This window comes from Carcharodon carcharias, chromosome 8, assembly GCF_017639515.1.
Source record: "Carcharodon carcharias isolate sCarCar2 chromosome 8, sCarCar2.pri, whole genome shotgun sequence".
NCBI classification, from domain to species: domain Eukaryota; kingdom Metazoa; phylum Chordata; class Chondrichthyes; order Lamniformes; family Lamnidae; genus Carcharodon; species Carcharodon carcharias.
The window spans coordinates 78,032,377-78,053,942 of NC_054474.1; the positions used below are offsets into that span (position 1 = coordinate 78,032,377).

Genomic DNA, 21,566 nt, shown 5'->3' on the forward strand with positions numbered 1-21,566 from the left:
TTCTTCAGACCTGCTCATTAATGTTCAGTTTGGGCCAATGCCATTCAGCTCCTGGCCTCATTATAGCCTTGGACCAAACAAGGACAAACAGCAGAATTCCAGAGGTGAGGTGACAGCAATTGCCCTTCACATCAAGGCAGCATTTGATAAGAGTATGGTATCAAGGAGAACTAGCAAAGCTGAAGTCAATGAGATAAGGGGGAAAAATATCCACTGGTTGGAATCATACCACATAGTACAAATCATCTTCAGCTGCTTCATCAATGACCTTTCCTTCAACACAAGGTCTGAAGTGGGGATGTTCACTGATTATACAATGTTCAGCACATTCACAAAAGGAACTACAGGTACAACATTTCAAGACTTCATCTCAGGGAAAGCACGTGCGCATTTGTTTTTCAAAACTTACGACAAAACCTGTCATTTGTTCTGAACAATCACACACTCAGCAGGTTCAAACATGTTTTCTGTCAATTGAGAGGTGGAAAAAGGGGGAACCATCCTACCATCTCTCTCCTGTCTGTACCATAAAGACATAAATACATAAGAATTAGGAATTTTCATTGATCCCCTCGAGCCCACTCCACCATTCAATAAGATCATGGCTGATCTGGCTATGGACTGAACTCCACACACTCCTTAACGCCCGACTTACTTGTAGATCAAAATTTGTATGACAGCCTTGAATGATCCCACCTCCAAATATTAACAACTCTAAGAAATTCTTCATCTCCATCGTAAATAGATGACCCCTCATATGGATGAAACTTACCCCCTAGTTCTAGATTCTCCCCGAAATGAAATATCCTCTCAGCACCTACCCTGTCAAGCCTCCTCAGAATCTAAGATAAAAAGCAAAATACTGCAGATGCTGGAAATCGGAAACAAAAACAAAAATTGCTGGAAAATCTCTGCGTCTGTGGAGAGAAAGACAGAGTTAGAACTAAAGAGAAGTAGAAATGTGGTGAAATATATAATATTTAAGGGAGGGGTGCGACAGGTGAAGCTGGATAAAAGGTTAGTGATAGTTGGAGGCAAAGGAGAGATTGCAAAAGATATCCTAAGCAAAAGGTGGACGGGGTGCTGATGGTGGTGATACTGACTAAAGGATGTGCTAATGGTGACATTAAGAGTAGAAAGCTGGATGAGCAAGTGACAGATGGCCCTTGTGGGGTTGAGGTGGGGGGAGGGGACGGTGTGGGGAAAAAAGATCGAAATAGGCTAAAAGGTAGGGATAAAACAATGAATAGAAATAAATTTTAAAAATAATAATAGAAATAGGTGAGAAAAATATACATATAAAAATTAATATTGAAAAAAGGGGATTAAAAGAGGTGAGGATAGAGGAGGGAGTTCATGGTCTGAAGTTGTTGAATTCAATGTTGTTAAGTCCGGAAGGCTGTAGAGTGCCTAGTCGGAAAATGAGGTGCTGTTCCTCCAGTTTGCGTTGAGCTTCACTGGAACATTGCAGCAGGCCAAGGACAGACATGTGGGCATGAGAGCAGGGTAGTGTGTTGAAATGGCAAGTAACAGGAAGGTCTGGATCATGTTTGCAGACGGACCAAAGGTGTTCCGCAAAGCAGCTATACAGTCTGCGTTTGGTCTCTCCAATGTAAAGGAGATCACATTGGGAGCAGCAAATACAGTGGACCAAATTGAGGGAAGTGCAAGTGAAGTAGTGCTTCACTTGAAAGGGGCGTTTGGACCCCTGGACGGTGAGGAGCGGGGAAGTAAAGGGGCAGGTGTTGCACCTTCTGTGGTTGCACGGGAAGGTGCCGTGGGAGGGGGTTGAGGCGTAGGGGGTGATAGAGGAGTGGACCAAGGTGTCCAGGAGGGAATGGTCCCTGTGGAATGTCGACGGGGGTGGGGGTGGTGGTGAAGGGAAGATGTGTTTGGTGGTGACATCATGCTGGAATTGGTGGAAATGGTGGAAGATGACCCTTTGAATGCAGAGGCTGGTGGGGTGAAAAGTGAGGACATGGGGGACCTTATCATGATTCTGCGAGAGAGGGGAAGGTGTGAGGGCAGAGACGCAGGAGATGGGTCGGACAAGGTTGAGGGCCCTGTCAACCACCGTGGGTTAAACTCAGTTAAGGAAGAAGGAAGACATGTCAGAAGCACTGTTTTGGGAAGTGGCATCATCTGGAACAGATGTGTCAGAGGCGGAGGAACTGAGAGAATGGGATGGACTCCTTACAGGAAGCAGGGTGTGAGGGCTTGTAGTCGGGGTAGCTGTGGGAGTCGGTGGGCTTGTAATGAATATTGGTGGACAGTCTATCACCAGAAATTGAGACAGAAAGGTCAAGGAAGGGAAAGGAAGTGTCAGAGATGGACCATATGAAAGTGATGGCGGGGTGGAAATTCGAAGCAAAATTAATAAATTTTTCCAGGTCCAGACGAGAGCCTGAAACAGCACCGAAACAGTCATCGATGTACCGGAGAAAGAGTTGTGGGAGGGGACCTGAGTAGGGCTGGAACAAGGAATGTTCCACATACCCCAAAAAGAGACAGGCATAACTGGGGACCTTGTGGGTACCCATAGCCACACCTTTTATTTGGAGGAAGTGAGAGGAGTTTAAGGAGAAATTGTCCAGTGAGAGAACGAGTTCAGCCAGACAGAGGAAAGTGGTGGTGGATGGGGATTGTTTGGGCCTCTGTTCAAGGAAGAAGCGGAGAGCCCTCAGACCATCCTGCTGGGGGATGGAGGTGCAGAGGGATTGCACATCCATGGTGAAGAGGCGGCAGTTGGGGCCAGGGAACTGGAAATTGTTGATATGATGTAGGTGGGAAGAGACGGGACAAGGGGAGAGAGAACGGAGTCATGATAGGAAGAAATGAGTTCCCCTGGGCAGCAACAGGCTGACACAATCGGTCTACCTGGACAGTCCTGTTTGTGGATTTTAGGGAGGAGGTAGAAGCGGGCTGCTGGGGTTGGAAGCTGTGGGGGAGAGAGAGATCTCCAGAGGAGGTGAGGTCAGTGGCAGTCCTGGAAACAATGGCTTGATGTTCGGTGGTAGGGTCTTGGTCAAGGGAAAGGCAGGAGGAAGTATCTGCGAGTTGGTGCTCAGCCTCTGAGAGGTAGAGTTCAGTATGCCAGACAACAACAGCACCACCCTTGTCAGCAGCACAAAAACAAAACTAAAAATACCTGGAAAAACTCAGCAGTTCTGACAGCATCTGCGGAGAGGAATACAGTTAACATTTCGAGTCCATATGACTCTTCAAACAGAACTAAGGAAAAATAGGTGAAATATAAGCTGGTTTAAGGTGGGGGGGGGGGGGGGGAACACAGCTGGATGGAGGGCCAGTGATGGGTGGAGATTGCCAGAAGATGTCATAGACAAAAGAACAAAGAGGTGTTGACAGTGGTGATATTAGCTAAGAAATGTGCTAATAGGTGACATTAAGGGTAGAAAGCAGGATGAGCAAGGTACAGATAGCCCTAGTGGAGGTGGCGTGGGGGGAAGGGATCGAAATAAGCTAAAAGGCAGAGATAAAACAATGCATGGAAATACCTTTAAAAATAATGGAAATAGGTGGGAAAAGAAAAATATATATAAATTATTGGAAAGGGGGGGGATCGGAAATGGCAAGCAACAGGAAGGTCTGGGTCAGGCTTGCGGATAGACCCTTGTCAGCAGGTTTGACAACAAAGTCGGGTTGGAACTGGGAGAACGGAGTGCAGGAGACAGGTTACAGTGGGTGAGAGGAGCAGAGAAATTGAGACTCCCTCTGGCCTCTTCCCTGCTCTTGATCTTTTCATTGAGAATTGTTGGCATGACATCAGCTATCTCAATTTCTTTACTTCCCCCCTCCTCACCGTCCAAGAGCCCAAACACTCCTTTCAAGCGAAGCAGCACTTCACTTGCACTTCCCTCAATTTGGTCTACTACATTCACTGGTCCCATTGTGGTCTCCACTGGAGACACCAAACGCAGACTGTGAGGCTGCTTTGCAGAACACCTTCAGTCTGTCCGCAAGCATGACCCAGGCCTTCTTGTCGCTTGTCATTTCAACACACCACCCTGATCTCATGCCCACATGTCCGTCCTTGGCCTGCTGCAATGTTCCAGTGAAGCTCAACGCAAACTGGAGCAACAGCACCTCATCTTCTGATTAGGCACTTTACAGCCTTCCGGACTTAACATTGAGTTCAACAACTTCAGATCATAAACTCTCTCCTCCATTCTCACCCTTTTTTAATCCCCTTATTTCAATATTTTTAAATTTTTATGTTTTTTCCCACCTATTTCTATTATTTTAAAAAATTATTCATTGTTTTATCCCCACCTTTTAGCCTATTTTGATTTTTCTTCCCCCACACCGTCCCCTCCCCCCACCCCCACTAGGGCCATCTGTCACTTGCTCATCCAGCTTTCTACTCTTAATGTCACCTTTAGCACATCCACATTCTTTATCCTTTTGCTAATGACATCTTTTGCAATCTCTCCTTTGTCTCCACCTATCACTGACCTTCTATCCAGCTTCACCTCTCCCACCTCCTCCTTAAACAGTATATATTTCACCACATTTCTACTTCTCCTCAGAATCTAACTTATCTCAATAAGATCACTTAAACTACAACGAGTACAGGCCCAAGCTGCTCAACCTTTCCCAAGAAGATAAGACCTTCCTCCCGTAAAAATAGTTATACGGAAAGATACTCTATGGATTGATCTTATTCCAGCTGTTCAGAGATAATAGCACAGACCATTTAACAATTTACAGGGCTAGGAATAACCTCAAAATTGACTGGAAGTTCAGTAGAATTTGAAGAGTTTGCATTTCTGTACATTAGGATGCCCCACAGCACTTTTCAGCAAACATGCACTCAAAGAGTAGTGACTGTTGTATCGAAACGTGCAGCCAATTTTGCACATAGCAAGATAATGGCCATAAACTAATTTTTGTGATGTTGGTTAAGAAATAGATATTGGCCAGGACACTGGGCAGAACTCCCCTAATTTTCTTCAGAGCATACATGAAGGACTGAATAGTCTACTCCTGCTTATATATCTTATGTTTTTATGTTATAAAACATAGCACCACAATTTCTTTTAATGCCACCTAAAAGTAAGGCCCTGCCTCCCCCAATGCCTGATCCAAAAGGTGGTGCTTCAGAGTGCAGCACTTTCTCAGCACTGCAATGGATTGGCAGCCTAGATTTTGTGCTCAAGTCTCTGGAGTGGGATTTGAATCCATGACCTTCTGATTCAGTGGCAAGAGTGCTACTACAACTGAGCCATGGCTGACACGTGTAACAAAAGAAAACTTGAAAACAATTTCTCAAGTCCAAACAAAGCTAGATGGTGCAAATGTCAATATGTACAGCTATAGCTAGAATGCATTACTCAGCCTATAAAAAGTAAATGAGACATTAACCTGCTGAGAAACAAAGCAACCTATGTTTAGTATGATACATTAAGGTATATTTGAGAACTCATCATGCTGCATTCTGGGGAATATTTTTGTTTCTTCCACTATGACAACATTGGGTTCTATAGATTCTTCAGTTGCTCTCAACCCACCTCAGCTTTGATGGATGTGAACTGACCAACCGATGAAATCTGATGAACACAGATCACCAATTTTTCTTGCATTACTAGCTGTGGATTATAGAAGTTATGACAAGGACACCATTGAGACCATAATTTCTGTGACGACACTACCTCTTCGAATGACACTACCTACTTTCATCCTATTTTTCTTTCCCTTATTCTCTACATTTTTGCTTTTCAAATACCTATCCAAATTCCTTCAAAATTAGATCATAGTGCATCTCAATGGCCATCCATTGATACGCACTCCACGTTCTAATAACCCCCAAAAAATTCTAAATTTCCCTTTCCTCTTCCAAAGTATCTATAACCCCACATTACTAATTCACCAACCAGTAGGAAAAGTCTTGTTATTTATTCTCCAAAGCTTTCCAAGTCCTCTTTTAATCCAAAAAAATTTCTGAGCTTCATAATTATAACCTCTCATTTCTGATATACTTCTAGTGAATCCTCACTGCAATATTTCCACGGCTGATATTCTTTGTACATTGAAGTATGCAAACCTACATTCGATACTCCCGACAAGAGTCTAAACAACATCACTATCAAATTGATGGCCATATGTACAAAATTCACTTTTTTATGCAGTCTTTTCTACCTGCTCTTCCATCTTTAAAGATCGAATATCTGCAGCAACTTCCATAAGAGTGGTAAAATTTAGGAGGTACTTCCTTTAACTGATCTTTCCCCCCCAGCCCCCCTCCGATTTAAAAAAAGACACTTTCATACTTTGATGCATAGAATTGCATCTGTTACTTATCTTCTCACTGCACTAACCCCAGCTTCCTCATGGCATTCCTCTCTCCTTCAGTTTGCCCTGTTCCAATTTCAGTACCAGCAAACTTCATTAACATTCCTTCTGCGTCTATTTCCAAACCATTCACAATTAAATGGACAGAAATATCCCCAGCCTGGATACAGAGGCACACTAATCTGAAAAGTATCCACTTATGACGACTCTTTGCTGTCAGTCTCTTAACTATCTGGCTATACATTACTCTTAATACATGAAACAACTCTTTGTAACACCTTCAGAAAATCTCCATACACAGAATGAACCATATCCTCTCCCCTATTTCTGCAATAATTTGTTTGAAAAATTCAGAAGTTTGTGAAGCACAGCCTGCTCTTAAAAATTAAATGTTCACTGGCCATGGAATTACCTAATACACTAAACGTTTGCTAATTTCATTCGGTATCATGACTCAGGAAGCTAATCACTTTGAGACAAGCCTAACTACTGGTTTACCTTAAATCTTTATTGAACAGGTGGGCGATACATCACCTTTCAATCCTTTGACACAATTCATGCCTCTCAAAAGTTGAGAACATGGGCTATTGCCTCATTCCAACTTCCAATAGTCTGGGATAACCATTATCTGGGCCCAACTTTAGTCCCTATTAAATCAAATACAGTTTTCCGGTTGTATAACAGCCAGTCTTTCCGTTCTGAAGTCCCTCACTTCTAAAATGCAACTAAAATGTGCAAGATTCCTCAGATCAGAGTTTTATGGAATGATCAGCTGGTTAATGTTGAACTTGACCATGCAAGGCCTCAAGCTCTGATCTATGTTAAGGTGCATAATCTCAGCAATGGGTATTATAATTGAGCTCAATACTGCTAGGTTTATTTAAGGTGTGGGGAGAATGGGGGGGAAGAAAAGATGACCGGGGAAAAATCACTTTATGCATGAGTTCCCACTTCCGACTGCTATCTAATAACATCAACATCTCAAATATAAGAGAAAGACAGAGGGACAGGGTCAGGTGCATCCGTAATAGCTCCCATATGATCAAACCCAAACAATGATCACTCTTCTGGCTTGTAAACAAAAGATGAACTGGAGGTACTGATGAGCCATCATCGTGGAACAATACTCCAGTATGACTACCAAACTTCAGGACAGAAAGGAGGATAACATTTCAAAGTGATATCCCCTGTGCCTAAAAGTTAATAAACAAATAACGCTGGTACCAATATCTTCAAGATACTAACAAGTAAAACACAAATTGAGAACTGTCAGGAAGCACAAAATGATCAATATATGAAATGACCTTCCCAGATGGGGCAGTGGCGGCAAAAAAACTGCAGATTCATTCAAGAAGCAGTTAGATTGCTACAAGATGAAAAATGATTTTAGATTTCTATGGGCAGATGAGCTGAATGACCTCTCTTATCTGAACTTCCTTTGTGAAATGTTAGCATATTTAGTACAGTAGTTTCTATACTTGAGACAAAAGGCAAGTTACAATCGCCAGTAGAAAGAAACCACTGAAGTTTTAGCAGTTAAGCAAAATAGAAGCTGAGATCAAGAATGGAAAAAAAAATAGCTGGTACTCAGCATCCAATTAATCAAAATCAAAGCATACAAAAACATACTTGCAAAATGGAGTTCTCTGCTGAAAGCAAAAGCAACTCAGCCATTGGAAATCTTAATATACAATTGCAATTATCAGAATGCAACACTGATGGGCTCTGTCGCTTGATGTGAAGGAAGCTTCTGACAAAACATTTTCTTTAAAAAACTGAACGAGACATCCGATTGAGAGATATTTTAGTCTGACATGACTTTCAGGCAAAAATTTCTCCTAGCTGTGGCCTATGTTTTGAGCTGCACTGAAGTATGCAGCTGCAAATATATCTCTCACTTTTTCCTGGACCTGCACTTAAAGTCAACCTACATCCACCCAAATTTGGAATGGGACATCACAAAACCGCCATACTCAAGTAACTGCATTTTAACTAACTCCTGTACCTGATAGACTGTTGCATAGTATCTGCCTTTTATCTCCACAGGATTGCCCATTCTTGGATAAAATCCAAGATACACTCCTAAACTTCAAAATGACCTCAAGTTTTAAAATACACACTTCGCTGGTCATGTTCACATGTTTCACCATTATTTTTTGTTATTCTTACTTGATCATTTTCAGGCTGCATTCTGCTTCCTCCTGTTCTGTTTTGTAACACTTCAGTTTCAATGTGTACAGCTGGGCTTCCCAAACTGTGGGCTGTGACCCTGTCACGAGATGAGGTTTTAGGGTCATGAGCTCCAAGGCAGCAATAATGGTTGCTGCGGAGCTCAAACTGAATGCTAGCAGTTGTGAGGTGCCTTTAAAACTTTGCTTTTTTTTCTCTATTGGTGGGCATGACCTAATGGTCAGATTTTTTAAGACCCAATTTCTGCTGAAAAGGTAGGTGTTTTTTAAAATAACAACTGCAGTTTAAGTACTTCCCACCATGCTCAAATAGCCACCACCCCCCCCCAACTAACTCAAATCTCTCTCCCCTCCTTCACTCTTTCAAATCCACCTCCCTCCCCAATTCTTTCAGCTCTACTCATCCACCCTGTTCACACTCTGAGGTCATGGCAATTTTCAATGAGGTCACAGTGGGAAAACGTTGGAAAGCACTGGCATACAGAATTCAACATAGAAGTAGTTTACAAATTACAGATGGAGCAGGAAACAGTCGTTCCTTTAAATACCACCAACAGACAAATCATATAAGGTCCCAACTGCTACCAGATGCTTACATGTTTGATGCGATTTGTTTGTCATGGAATGTCAATCAAGTACTTCAATGGACAGTAAACAGCCCAACAAACATGCTGTAATTATAATTGGGGACTTAACAGAACAGGATACAAAATTGAGAATTTGGGGCAAAAGCCTAATACAACCATTTACAAATTTGTGCTTTACCAATGGTTGAATCATCTATGTTGTACAATTTATTCAGTGAAGATGACTTTCCTGCTTCAATACAAACCACTACAACTTAATGAAGAAAACGCTAATTTGTGACAATCTTAAAATCTAGCTTTATGATACACTGGGATTCACCACAACAAATATTTCACACTGCAGGTTGACGAATGCAGTACCAGCAATGCTTACAGCTTCAGTTCAAATTTCAGTTTTGTGAAATGCAGATCTGAAGTATGAAGCAGATCCCTATTTCCTGCTTCTCACTGGCAAACTATTAGCCTGACTAATGGAGTGAATAACTTCAACCCAAATATAGCAAAATAAAATATTTTGGAGTGAGACAGGAACAGAAGCAGGCCATTCAGCCCTTGTGCTTATTTTGGCACTGAATTAGACCGAGGCTAACTTGTACCTGAACTCCATTTATTTGCCTTTGCTCCATAATCCTTAACCTAACAAAAATCTATTTATCTTGGGTCTTAAACTTCAATAATATCCATAGCTCTTTGGGGAGCAAGTTCAGATATCTACTAAACTTCATGTGAAAGTGTTTCCCAACTTTACTTCTAAATGATCAACAGATAATGTTAAGATTATGCCTTCATGTTGTGGATTCCCTTCTACATAATACGAACCCGGAGGAGTAGGCCATTTAGCTCATCAAGCCTGCTCCACCATTCAATGTCATAGCTGATCTGATTGTAACCTCCCACCTACAACCAATAATCTTTCACCCCTTTGTTAATCAAGAATCTATCGAACTCTGCCTCAAAAATATTCAAAGACCCTGCTTCCACTGCCTTTTGAGGAAGAGAGTTCCACAGACTCTCAATGCTCAGAAAAAAGTTCTCATTTGTCCCAAATGAGCAACCCCTTATTCTTAAACCATGACCCTAGTTCTAGATTCTCCCACAAGAGCAAACATCCTCTCCACATCCACTCTGTCAAGACCCCTCAGGATTTTAAAGGTTTCAATTAAGTCATCTCTTATTCTTCTAGACTCCAGCAGATAGAAGCCTAGCCAGTTCAGCCTCTCCTCATAAGACAACCTGCCCATTCCTCGTATTAGTCTAGTAAACCTTCTCTGAACTGCTTCTAACACATTTACATATTTCCTTAAATAAGGAGACCAATATTGTACACATTACTCCAGATGTGGTCTCACCAGTGCCCTGTACAACTGAAGTATATTCTCCCTACTTATTTATTCAATTCCCCTCACAATAAACAATAACATTCTATTAGCTTTCCTAATTAATTACTGTACCTGCATACTAGCCTTTGTGAAGCATGCACTAGGACACCCAGATCTCTCTGCAATCTCTCACCATTTAGATATGATTCTTTTTATTCTTCCTGCCAAAATGGACAATTTCACATTTACCCACATTATATTCCATTTGCCAGGTTTTTACCCACTCACTTAACCTATGTCACTTTGTAGCCTCATGTCCTCTTCAAAAGTAATTTTCCTACTTTTGCATTATCAGCCAATTTAGCAACCATACCATCTGTCCCCTCATCCAAGTCATTTATATAAACTATAAAAAGTGGAGGCCCCAGCACACTACCCATTACATCCCACCAACCAGAAAAAGACCCATTTATAGCTAACCTGTTTTCTGTTAGCTGACCAATCTGCTATCCATGCCAATATGTTACCCACTGCACCATGAGCTCTTATTTTCTGCAATAACCTGAAGGGTGGCACCTTATCAAATGCCTTCTAGAAATCTAAGTACAGTACACCCACTGGTTCCCCTTTATCCATAGCACGTGACTTCGTCAAAGAGCTCCAATAAATTGGTTAAACATGATTTATCTTTCACAAAACCATGTTGACTCTGATTGCCTTAAACTTTTCTAACTGCCCTATAACATCTTTAATAAAAGCTTCTAACATTTTCCCTATGACAGATGTAAAGCTAACTAGCCTGTGGTTTCTTGCTTTGTCTCCCTCCCTTTTTGAATAAAGGAGTTACATTTGCTATTTTCCAATCTAATGGAACCTTCCCTGAATCCAGGGAATTTTGGAAAATTAAAACCAATGCATCAACTATTTCACTAGCCACTACTTTCAGGACTCTAGGATAAAGTGCATCAGGACCAGGGGATTTGTCAGCCCACAGCACCAACAATTTGCTCAATACCACTTTTCTGATAATTGAAATTTTTGAGTTCCTCCCTCCCTTCCATTTCCTGATTTACAGCTATTTCTGGGAGCTTACACGTATCCTCTATAGTGAAAACTGATGCAAGATACTTGTTCAATTCAGCTGTCATGTCTTTACTTTCCATTATCAATGCTACGGGCTTCCTTTCTAAAGGACCGATGCTCACTTTGTTAACTCTTCTCATATTTCAATATCTAAAGAAACTCTTACTATCCATCTTTATATTTCCAGCTAGCTTTCTCTTGTACTCTAATTTTTCCCTCCTTGTTAGTCTCTTTGTCATTCTTTGCTGTGTTTTATATTCTTTCTAATCTTCTGACCTGCCACCCAGCTTTGCACAATTATATGCTTTTTCTTTTAAGGTTGATACTATCTCTAACTTTTTTGTTAACCACAGATGGTGGATTCTCCCCTTGAAAGTTTTTTCTCTCGTTGAAATGTATCTATTCCCTGTGTACCCTTAAGCATCTGAATGAATTTAAACATGTTGATTAGATCACCCCTAAATCACATACTCAAGGAAGTACAAGTTAGGTTTTTTGCAACCTGTCTGCATATTTTAACCTATTACGCCTTGGTATTACTCTAGTCCATCCACACTACTTCTTCCAAGGACAGTATTTCTTTCTAGAGGTTTGGTTTCCAAAAAAAAAAATGCAGAACTCTGGATGGAATACATCCATTGTTCTTAACTTGCTGTCATTTGCAAATTTTGGAACTGCAGCTTTCCATTTCAGTCAAATCATTAATCACATTAACCCATATTGGGAAAAGCTGTGGCCCCAAAATAGATCACTGGGGAACACCACGTTACATCAGCCAGAGAATGAATCTTTTATCCCGACTCGCCAACTCCTACCTCCCAACCAATGACCAACCTGTCATAAGGTTACCCAAATTCCATGCACACTCATTTTTACTAACAATACTTGTGCAGAATCTTATTGAATGTTTTCTATAAGCCTAAAAAGACACTTCCCTATCCAACATACTAGCAACCACTTAAATCTTTCAACTTGTTTACTAATATGTGATCAACCCTTCTCAAATTCATGTCAATTCTCTGATCAACTGTACTGCCCAAATCTCAATCTCTCTTGTTATGATGGCTCATCACTTGTAGGGAATTACTAGAACCTGACAAGTCGTAAATGTCTGGTTTCTCTCCCCCTTCCCTTTTTAAATAACGCAGTGACATTTGCAATTTTCCAATCCCAAAGGCAATAAGGTGTTACACAGAAGATAAATACAAGGCAAGGGCTCCTCACCCATTTATTTTACTACTCTGGCAAAGGCCATCAGGCTCTGGAGATTTGGCTAAGTACCATGGTTTTCTCAACTACAATATTAAAAACTGGTGTTCTAGCTACTAAGTTCCTCCCCTTGACTTATTTGTAGAGTTCCTGTGTAACTTTTATTTTATCTACCATCACTGGGAAAGCAGATAGAAAAGTTATTAAGTTTGCTATTGTGTCTTATAATCCTGCATGCATCCTTAACAGGTCCACATTCCCCTTTACTATTCTCTCTTACCATATTTCAAAATATCCTTGTTGTTAACTTGAGATCCCTTGCACATTTTGTTCCCCACATATGTTCTCTTTTTGCTCCCATTCATTCTTTGTATCCTTTTTTTTTGCTTTCCCATCCATCAGATATCCACTTTTGCATGCCTACATTTAAGTTCCTTCTTTTAACTTGATATTGTCTCTCATCTAAAATGTTGATCATGGCTCCTTAACAAAACAAGTGGAACCCTTTAGGGATACATACTGGTTTTGTCAGGAGGTCTTGAGGCACGCTGGGTAGCATCCCTGTCTCGAGCCTGAAGTTCTGGTGCCGTAATGTTACTTAACTAGCAATCCAGAGGCCAGGGTAATGCTCTGGGGACATGGATTCAAATCACACCATGGCAGCTCAAGAAATTTAAGTTCAATAAATAAATCTGAAACTTATAAGATGGTCTCACTAATGGTGACCATGGAACCACTGTCAAAAACCCAGATGGTTCACTAATCCTGTTTTAGGGAAGGAAATTTGCTGTCCTTACCTGGCCTGACCCACAGTAACGCGTTTCATTGTTAAATATCCTCTGAAATGGCCTAGCAAGCCACTCAAGCTGTATCAAACTGCTACAGAAGAGTCAAAGAAATTAAACCGGATGGAGCAGCTGGCATCAATCTAGATACTAGAAACAACAACTGCACACTCAGCTCCATCAATCCTGCGAAGTTCTCCTTACTAATGTCTGAGGGGGGCTTGTGCCAAAATTGGGAGAGCTGTACCACAACCTAGTCAAGCAACAGCCTGACATAGTCACACTCACCACATCATACATTATAATGGCAGACACCCAGGTTCCTGCACCATCATCATCCCTGGTTATATCCTATCCCACGTGTAGGCCAGACCCATCAGGGGTGGTGGTGAGAGGGGTAATTGTCCCGTCAACATCGACTCAGGACCTCATGAAGTCTCATGGCATCAGGTCAAATGTGGGCAAGGGAACCTCCTGATTACCACCTACTGCTCCCCTCAGCTGATGAATCAGTACTCATGTTGAACACCCCTTGGAAGAGGCATTGAGGGTAGCAAGGGCACAGAATGTACTGTGGGAGGGGGGGTGGGGCACTTCAAAGTCCATCACCAAGTGTGGCTCAGTAACATTACTACTGACCGAGCTGGCCAATTCCTAAAAGGTCATAGCTGCTATATTGGATCTGTAGCAGGTGGTGAGGGAACCAAGAGGGAAAAACCTACCTGACCTCATCCTCACCAATCTACAGCCTTAGTCCAAATATGGACAAAACAGCTGAATTCAAGAACTGAGGTGAGAGTGACTGCCCTTGACATCAAGGCAGCATTTGACCAAGTGCAGCATCAAGGAGCCCTAGCAAAACTGGAGGCAATGGGAATCAGGGGCAAAACCCACCACTGGTTGAGTTGTTGGAGGTCAATCTTGTCAGTCCCAGGTCATCGCTGCAGGAGTTTCTCAGGGTAATGTCCTAGGCCCAACCATCTTCAGCTGCTTCAATGACTTTCCCTCCACCATAACGTCAGAGTGGGTTGCTTGAAGAATACACAATGTTCAGCATCATTTTCGACTCCTCAGATGCTAAAACAATCTGTGCCCATATGCAGCAAAATATGGATAACATTTAGGCTTGGGCTAACAAGTGGTAAGTAACATTACCATTGACTAGAAACTGAACCATCCATAAATACTGCAGCTACAAGTCAGAGGCTGGTTTTCTACAGCGAACTCATCTCTTGACAACCCAAATTCTTACTACCATCTACAAGGCACAAGTCAGGAGTGTGATGGAATACTCTCCATTTGACTGATGAGTGTAGCTCCAACAGTCAAGAAGTTTGACACCACCCAGGATAAAACAGCCTACTTTGTTGGCACTCCATCCAACATATTAAGCATTCAGTGGCATAGTGTGCACCATCTAATTGATGCACTGCAGCAACTCAGCAATGCTCCTTTGGCAGTGTCTTCTAAACCCTCGGCCTCTACCATGTAAAGGACAACAGCAGCAGGTGCATGGGAACACCAACACCTGCAATTTCTCCTCAAAGCCACACACCATCTTGGCTTGGAAATATATCGCTGTTCCTTCACTGTTGCTGCGTCAAAATCCTGGAACTCTCTTCCTAAGAGCACTGTGGGTGTACCTACACCACATGGACTGCAGTGGTTCAAGACAGCTCAGAACCTTCTCGAGGACAATAAATGCTGGCCTAGCAACGATGCCCACACCCCATGAAAATTAATAAAAAATCCTACCCCAGAACATGACCACCAAGGAAGGTGCTGCTAAACAGGTTCAGTATCAACCCGCAAATCCTTCCAACACATGTCAATGGCAGGCATTAAGAGCAGGAAAGTTTCCTGTGTGTTGGAAAGAACTCTGGAGTCTCTACTGTCACTATCCATTGCTCCTGACTACAACACAAAGGAAAAAAAGTGCACATTACCACAGCAACTCACAACGAACTGTAACACACCGCCACCACAGATTTTGTATCATAACAAATACATCTGAATAATTTCCAATGTTGGTAAGTTTATCAATAGTTCAACCAAGAATAATGTAGCCAATTAATTTTTCATCCTATTGATGCTGGTCTTGGATTTAAAACCTTGGTTTGTGACTCTCCTTCCTTTCAAACTTAATATTAAATTCAATCATATTATGGTTACTATTCATAAGGTGCTTCCTTACAGTCAGAATTAATTCAGTTGTATTACTCATCACTAAAATCCAGCATGGAATATCCTGTTATCAGTTCTAAGATGTATTTTTCTAGAAATTGATATCTATTAATCAAGCTGTTCTGCTTTTTCCAGTCTATGAAAATTAAAATCTCCTATTGCAACCAACCACTTTATTTTTGCTGCGTTTCCTCGATTTCCAAATTTATACATCACTCCACAAAATCACCATCGGGGTCTGTAGACAACCCTAATGGGAGTCTTACATTCTTTGCTGTTCCTCACTTTACCCATACATTATCAATGACCTGATCACCCTTGCTGAAATCACATGATTATGTCTTTTAACAATATTGCTACTCCTTCTTTCTAGGGATTCCATAGCCTGGAATAATTAGCTTCCAAGCATGGTCAGGTTGTAACCATGTCTCTGTAATAACAAATTCATCATACCCTCTTAAGTGAATTTATGCTTTTAACTCATTTTTCTTATGCCTGTGCATTTGTGTACAAATCTAGGTAACTGTCACCAACCTGCTCAATGCCCTGCTGGTCTTTTTCCTTATACTTTGACTTAATGGGAGTTTTCCTCTCCCACCTCTCTAGCTAATTTAAAAAATTACTCCAATGCACTGCAGCTTTCCAGAAACCAAACCAGAATTACATTTAGAATGATGCACTTGATTTTTAAAATATGAATGCATGTTTAAGTTGAATGAGAAACTGGTATTAAAATTTCAAATTTTATCCTATAATCTTATATTTCAGGAAAAAACCTTTTGGTGCACTGCCAGTTCTGTAATTGTTCAAAATTACTTTCTGCAGAATGTAGTATTGCAAGCTTTATGGCTATACTGAATGGAGCACAAAGAATTAAGACTTTTCACACCAGAATCCACTATTTGGTTGGTTCTCCTGTAAGGTATTAATGCAACAAAAACATTTTTACTGTATTTGTGGAATCATGTTACATGCTACTGAAGCCTTGTCTTGAATAGGTTTATTAATATCTTCAGAGAATCACAATGGCGCTCGCACTCAAATCCATTTCTCCAATTAACCACTTCTATCATGTACATGTATATTGTAAATAGAAATATTTACATACATTAAAACACGTTGCCAATCTGCTTAACGTGTCCATACTTTTTTGGATGCTATTAACTTCTCATTACATACCAGAGCTTAGTGTAACCAGCAAGTATTATATTACAAATACTCTCCTTCATATTCTTAACAAATAGCAGAGTGTCAGGGGACCCAGAACAGAACTCATCTAGTTACTGTACTGGACAAAACTTTCCATCCCTAGAAATAGGGCTCTTGATTCAAACTGTCACTTAGCAACCACTTGCCCAAATGGACAGGTTGATCCTTGCCCACCTCCCCCAACCCCCCAAAAGGAGAAACGTTTAGGAATACATTTGCAATATTGTTTCTGGAAGCACATCTAACCCAAATTATATGCTGGTGTTTTCCTGTTTACCAGCATCACCATCCTTTGCACTTAAATGAGAGAGCAAGTTTGTGTTCTCTTTATGTAAATTTCTTCCTGCCACAAAATACAGAACAAAAGAAAATCTTACCACTAAGCCATAGAGACTGGAAGATACTGGACTCAAATCCTGGTCTGTAATGAGTTGACTGATTTCAACTAGCCAGCAAATTAAATACACTTAGAATCAATGCTCGAGCAATGGAAATGATCTATGTATATTCTTTAAATAAGGCAGGATTCTCATTTGCTAATTACTAACTAATATAATTTGTTGCAAAATTGTGCACATACTAAGTATTGGGCTTCCATCTATGATAACCTCCATGAACAAATACCCTGCTGACTCATCATGACTGATCATTTGGACAAAATACTGGAACCCAGCAAGAGCCAATGTCTTCAGACGAGGAGATAAACTGATTTTTTTTCTCCAAAAGAAACTTCCTGTTTTTCACAGTTCAACCATTTGGATCCGGACACTTAGCAAATATTACAGATTGGCCCAATCGTTGGTGCTTCCATGTGGGGAAACATAAATCAGGTGCCTTTTCCGTTATGGGTGCCAACAGGGAAAAGCACCTGAGCCAGGAAACTTGAATACCAGCTAAATATAACAGATCAATACTTGAAGTTTACTATTGTGGAAGATTCTAAATCAGCATCCAGAATGCAAAGACAAACTGATAAATACTACTTTCTATGAAATTGCTCACTGCAACATCCATAGATTCCTCCCACAGTGGAGTTCTGTAATAACAAATAGGTAAATGTAGAAAAGAAAGACAGTCAGTACTGCCTAGAAGTGTCAGCACTTTCTTTAAAATAAAAGTGTCCCAAGGGAGAAAAAAAATCTTATATACGACGTTCTTCTGTTAAACACACACTTACCATTTTCCTTAAATTATCAAATATACCAACATACCAGCAATGAAAGTAACAAAATTAAAATCAAACTAGCACAAGTGTTACAAATGCATTCAGGGAAAAAAAACTAAAGGATTTATAATAATGGATCACTTTTTAAATTCTGCCAATGAACACTAAATTAAGATACACAAAATTCTGAAGCAAATTAAGCAACAGGCGAGAGGTCAATCTGCAGTCACTAGTCACTGTTCCAATGCTAACTAACTCTCCATCTCTGATTAAGAGGGCACTATTTTGTAATAGCTTACCATGTCATCAGACCCTTGTACTGTTAATTCTGACCAATGGATGGCAGAGAACATTGCTACTACACACTGAAGACATTGATCAGCCAAGCTCACGATTGCTGGGAAGTTTAAAACTCCCCTTGAACTGCACAGGCTGAGCAGTGTATGATCTTTTTAAAAAAGAGCTGCTGTTCAAGTGTTCTTCATATTTTGCACACTGCAAGCCAAAATAAAGCCAGCAAGAGCTACCCAGTACCTCTGGAAGAGGAACAAAAATGTAATCAATTTTGCTACACCAAGGAGAAATTGTGACAGGATATTCCATTTGCCTTTTTAACACAGGTTTCAAAACGAAGACAAAATAATTCCACAACCAGCAGCTAAAAAAGTCATTGGACCAAAGTTTGGAAAATATATACTTTTTGATATTACAAGACTATTCTTCTTGTTATATGTTATGCAGATTTGCAAGTAGTTGCTGAAATTAGTTTGTAAAGCTCAAAGAACCACCCTGTTTACTCGAAGTGCAAGGACATGCACTCTGTGCTCATTAGCACATCAGGCCAATCATGCCTTCACATACACACATTGCTGAATTTGTTGGTCTCAGGTAGACCAATCTTAATTTCTGAGCTGCTTCACCAATAATTAAAATCTACATGTCTACAACTGTATATATAAAATATTTAAAAACTAATTGTCTAAATTTAATTAGTACAAGATTGCAAAAAATCGTATAAGTCGTAATACTTTTTGCCATCCACATTTTGTGAAATAACAGGATTTTTGCATATTAGCTTCTGGCAAATTTAAGGTATCTGATTTTTCTAACTAAAAGCTTTGAAGAGCAGTGAATCAATACTTTCCTTACTTACATCATTAACATCCATACCGTTTGCAAACACGTTTGATATGTATTTCTCTATTGATAGAATTAGAGTTCCAACGGGTTTCACAACGCTAAATTGAACTGGCCTCTCTACTCAATTTAAGGAAAAATATGCGCTTATTTCAAAAGAATTACACTCTCCGAGCAGGGTGGTGTTCAGGACTGGACTTGATAAAAATCAGGGTTCTGTTTGATCTCAATTCCCAAGTCTCATCGGAAGTTAGAATTTGGACTCGGGAAAAGCAAAGACTGGTATGAATACAGGAAATTCAAAGTATGGTTACTTGATTAATATTGAGCACGGCATTTTTACTAAGCTATAGTTAAAAAATAAGTGGGGCGTTAGGAATTCATACTAAAGTACGACATTTCAAATACAAAGGACTGCTGTCATAAATGTACATGTAAAGTATTGGCCATTGTCGACAAGTAGCCGAATTGTAGGGAATATGTGACATCTCCATCTCGACGCTATCATTTAATAAATTGCAGCTTAACTCCAATACGCGTTAGGCTCCAATGATTGCTCACCTGAAATGGTAAAATATTGTCATTCCTCAGCATACTGTCTTCCATCCAAGACTTTGGTGGGAAAGCTGAGCTGGATCTCGAGTACTTGTGCGCCGGGACGTGGCTGCCGGGGAAAGGCTTCTTCATGGGCGAGATGGAGTTGAGGCCTGCCATTCCGCCAGTCATTCCTCGGCGGTGATCTCTGCCTTGGGATCCACCCCAAACGCCGACCCCGCCGCCGGAGCTCCAGGAGGACGAAGAGGAGGACGAAGGCGACGGACTTTGGTAGCTGTTCCACGGAGAGGGAGGCTTGCTGATGCTGTTGGCCAAGTGAGGCAGCTGGTTGAAAGCGTTCCTGTGCGGAAACGGTGCGGGGTGCGGGCTGGCAGGGGACCTCCTCTGCTGCTGGTGGTGATGGTGAGGGGGTGGCGGCGGAGGAGGAGGAGGGTGGTGGTGGTGGTGGTGAGGGTGGTGGTGCTGAGAGAGGGCCATCTGAGGCGAGAAGCTACCCCCGAAGCCGGGGCTGACGTGGTGAGGGAAATTCTGGAAGAGCATGGCACCGTTGGCGGAGGGAGCGGGGACTCCCTGGTGAAAGAAATTATCCTCGCTGACGGTAGGAGGAGTCATCGCTGCTGACCAGTTGCTGAAACCGGTCAAGGAGGATGTCGAAGAGGTGAGAGACGGCGTCCCGGTCGTGCCCGCTCCCCCGAGCCCCGACGAGGAGCAGGAGGAGGAGGAGGAAGAGGAAGGAGGCGGCGGGGGGGGATCGTGGTAGTCGAAAGCCGGCAGGATGGGCGACTCCATCCTCAGCTTCTCCTTGGCGCTGCTGCCGCCGTTAGCGCCGCTCGGGTTCTCCTCCTCGGATTTGGGCGAGTCGGGCAGGAGGACTAGTTCAGGAGCAGCCGGATCGAGTCTGGGAGAGAGCTGCTGCTGCTGATGCTGTTGTTGTTGTTGCTGCTGCTGGGATTTGGATTTCTCTGACAGCAGCAGCTCATCCTGCATGGTCTGGGGAGCCGAAGCAGGAAAAAGCCAAGCCGAGCCGGTGGCAGCGCTCTGTTGTTGTTGTTGTTGTTGTTGGTGATGGTGGTGGTGGTGATACCTGACTGGAAAGGCGACCTTACTGTTGGTATTATTGGTCTGAACTAATAAACCGAACCCGTAATCCCCCATCGAGCGTGAGTGACGGCCGCAGGATTCACCCCCCTCCCACCCCCCAGCCCTCCTTTTGGTTTCTTTATCCTTTCTAAATATATATATTTGAAATATATATATATACACATATATATTAATAAAAAGGGGGAAATGTCGAGTCACCGCCCTTTCGGCACCACTTTTTTGCCTCAGAAAATCCAATTAACTGTTTCGAAACCAGCAGCTTTTTTTCTCTCTCTCCCGTCCTCCCTGACCGGTTTCTCTCTCTCTCACATGTCGGTTATTACATTATATAAATATGTTTATATTATCGACCCACCTCCCCGCCCTTCCACAAAAAGAATCACAGAAGGAAGAACTTGTTTCCCTCCCCCCCACCCCGTTTCCCTCCCCCCCCGGCTTTCTCACTCCTCACTCTTCGCCCGCCCGCCTGCACCGACAGACTGAGCGCAATGACAGAGTCGCGAGCTTCTTCCTGTTCGACTGTTTTCAGGCCCCTCCCCCACCGCCGCCCCATTCGCCCTTCGCTCTGACAAGAACACGCCGCCTTTCTCTTCCGGTTCGGCAGTTTCAAGGTCTCCCCTCCCTCCCCCAGGCAAGACTCCTTTGCATATTCATCTCACGTCACAAACGGGAAATCCGCACGTGGAGGCACGCGCGGATTTTAAATGAAAGGTTCCAACTGACCAGCGGCCAAG

The 21,566-nt window shown here is 42.0% G+C and overlaps 1 protein-coding gene across 2 annotated transcripts in view; it reads right to left on the reverse strand.

Annotated features, from left to right (window-relative positions):
* Positions 1-21,200, reverse strand: part of cpeb4b (cytoplasmic polyadenylation element binding protein 4b) — an 80,850-nt gene extending 59,650 nt beyond the window's left edge. Inside the window, exon 1 of one of the 2 annotated variants that reach the window (XM_041193352.1) lies at positions 19,738-21,200. In XM_041193352.1, the coding sequence (XP_041049286.1) occupies positions 19,738-20,886 (1,149 nt within the window). In that variant the 5' untranslated portion in view covers positions 20,887-21,200. The remainder of the gene's footprint in view (positions 1-19,737) is intronic. The other variant, XM_041193353.1, reaches the window with a different exon arrangement.
* Between the last annotated feature and the right edge of the window lie 366 nt (positions 21,201-21,566).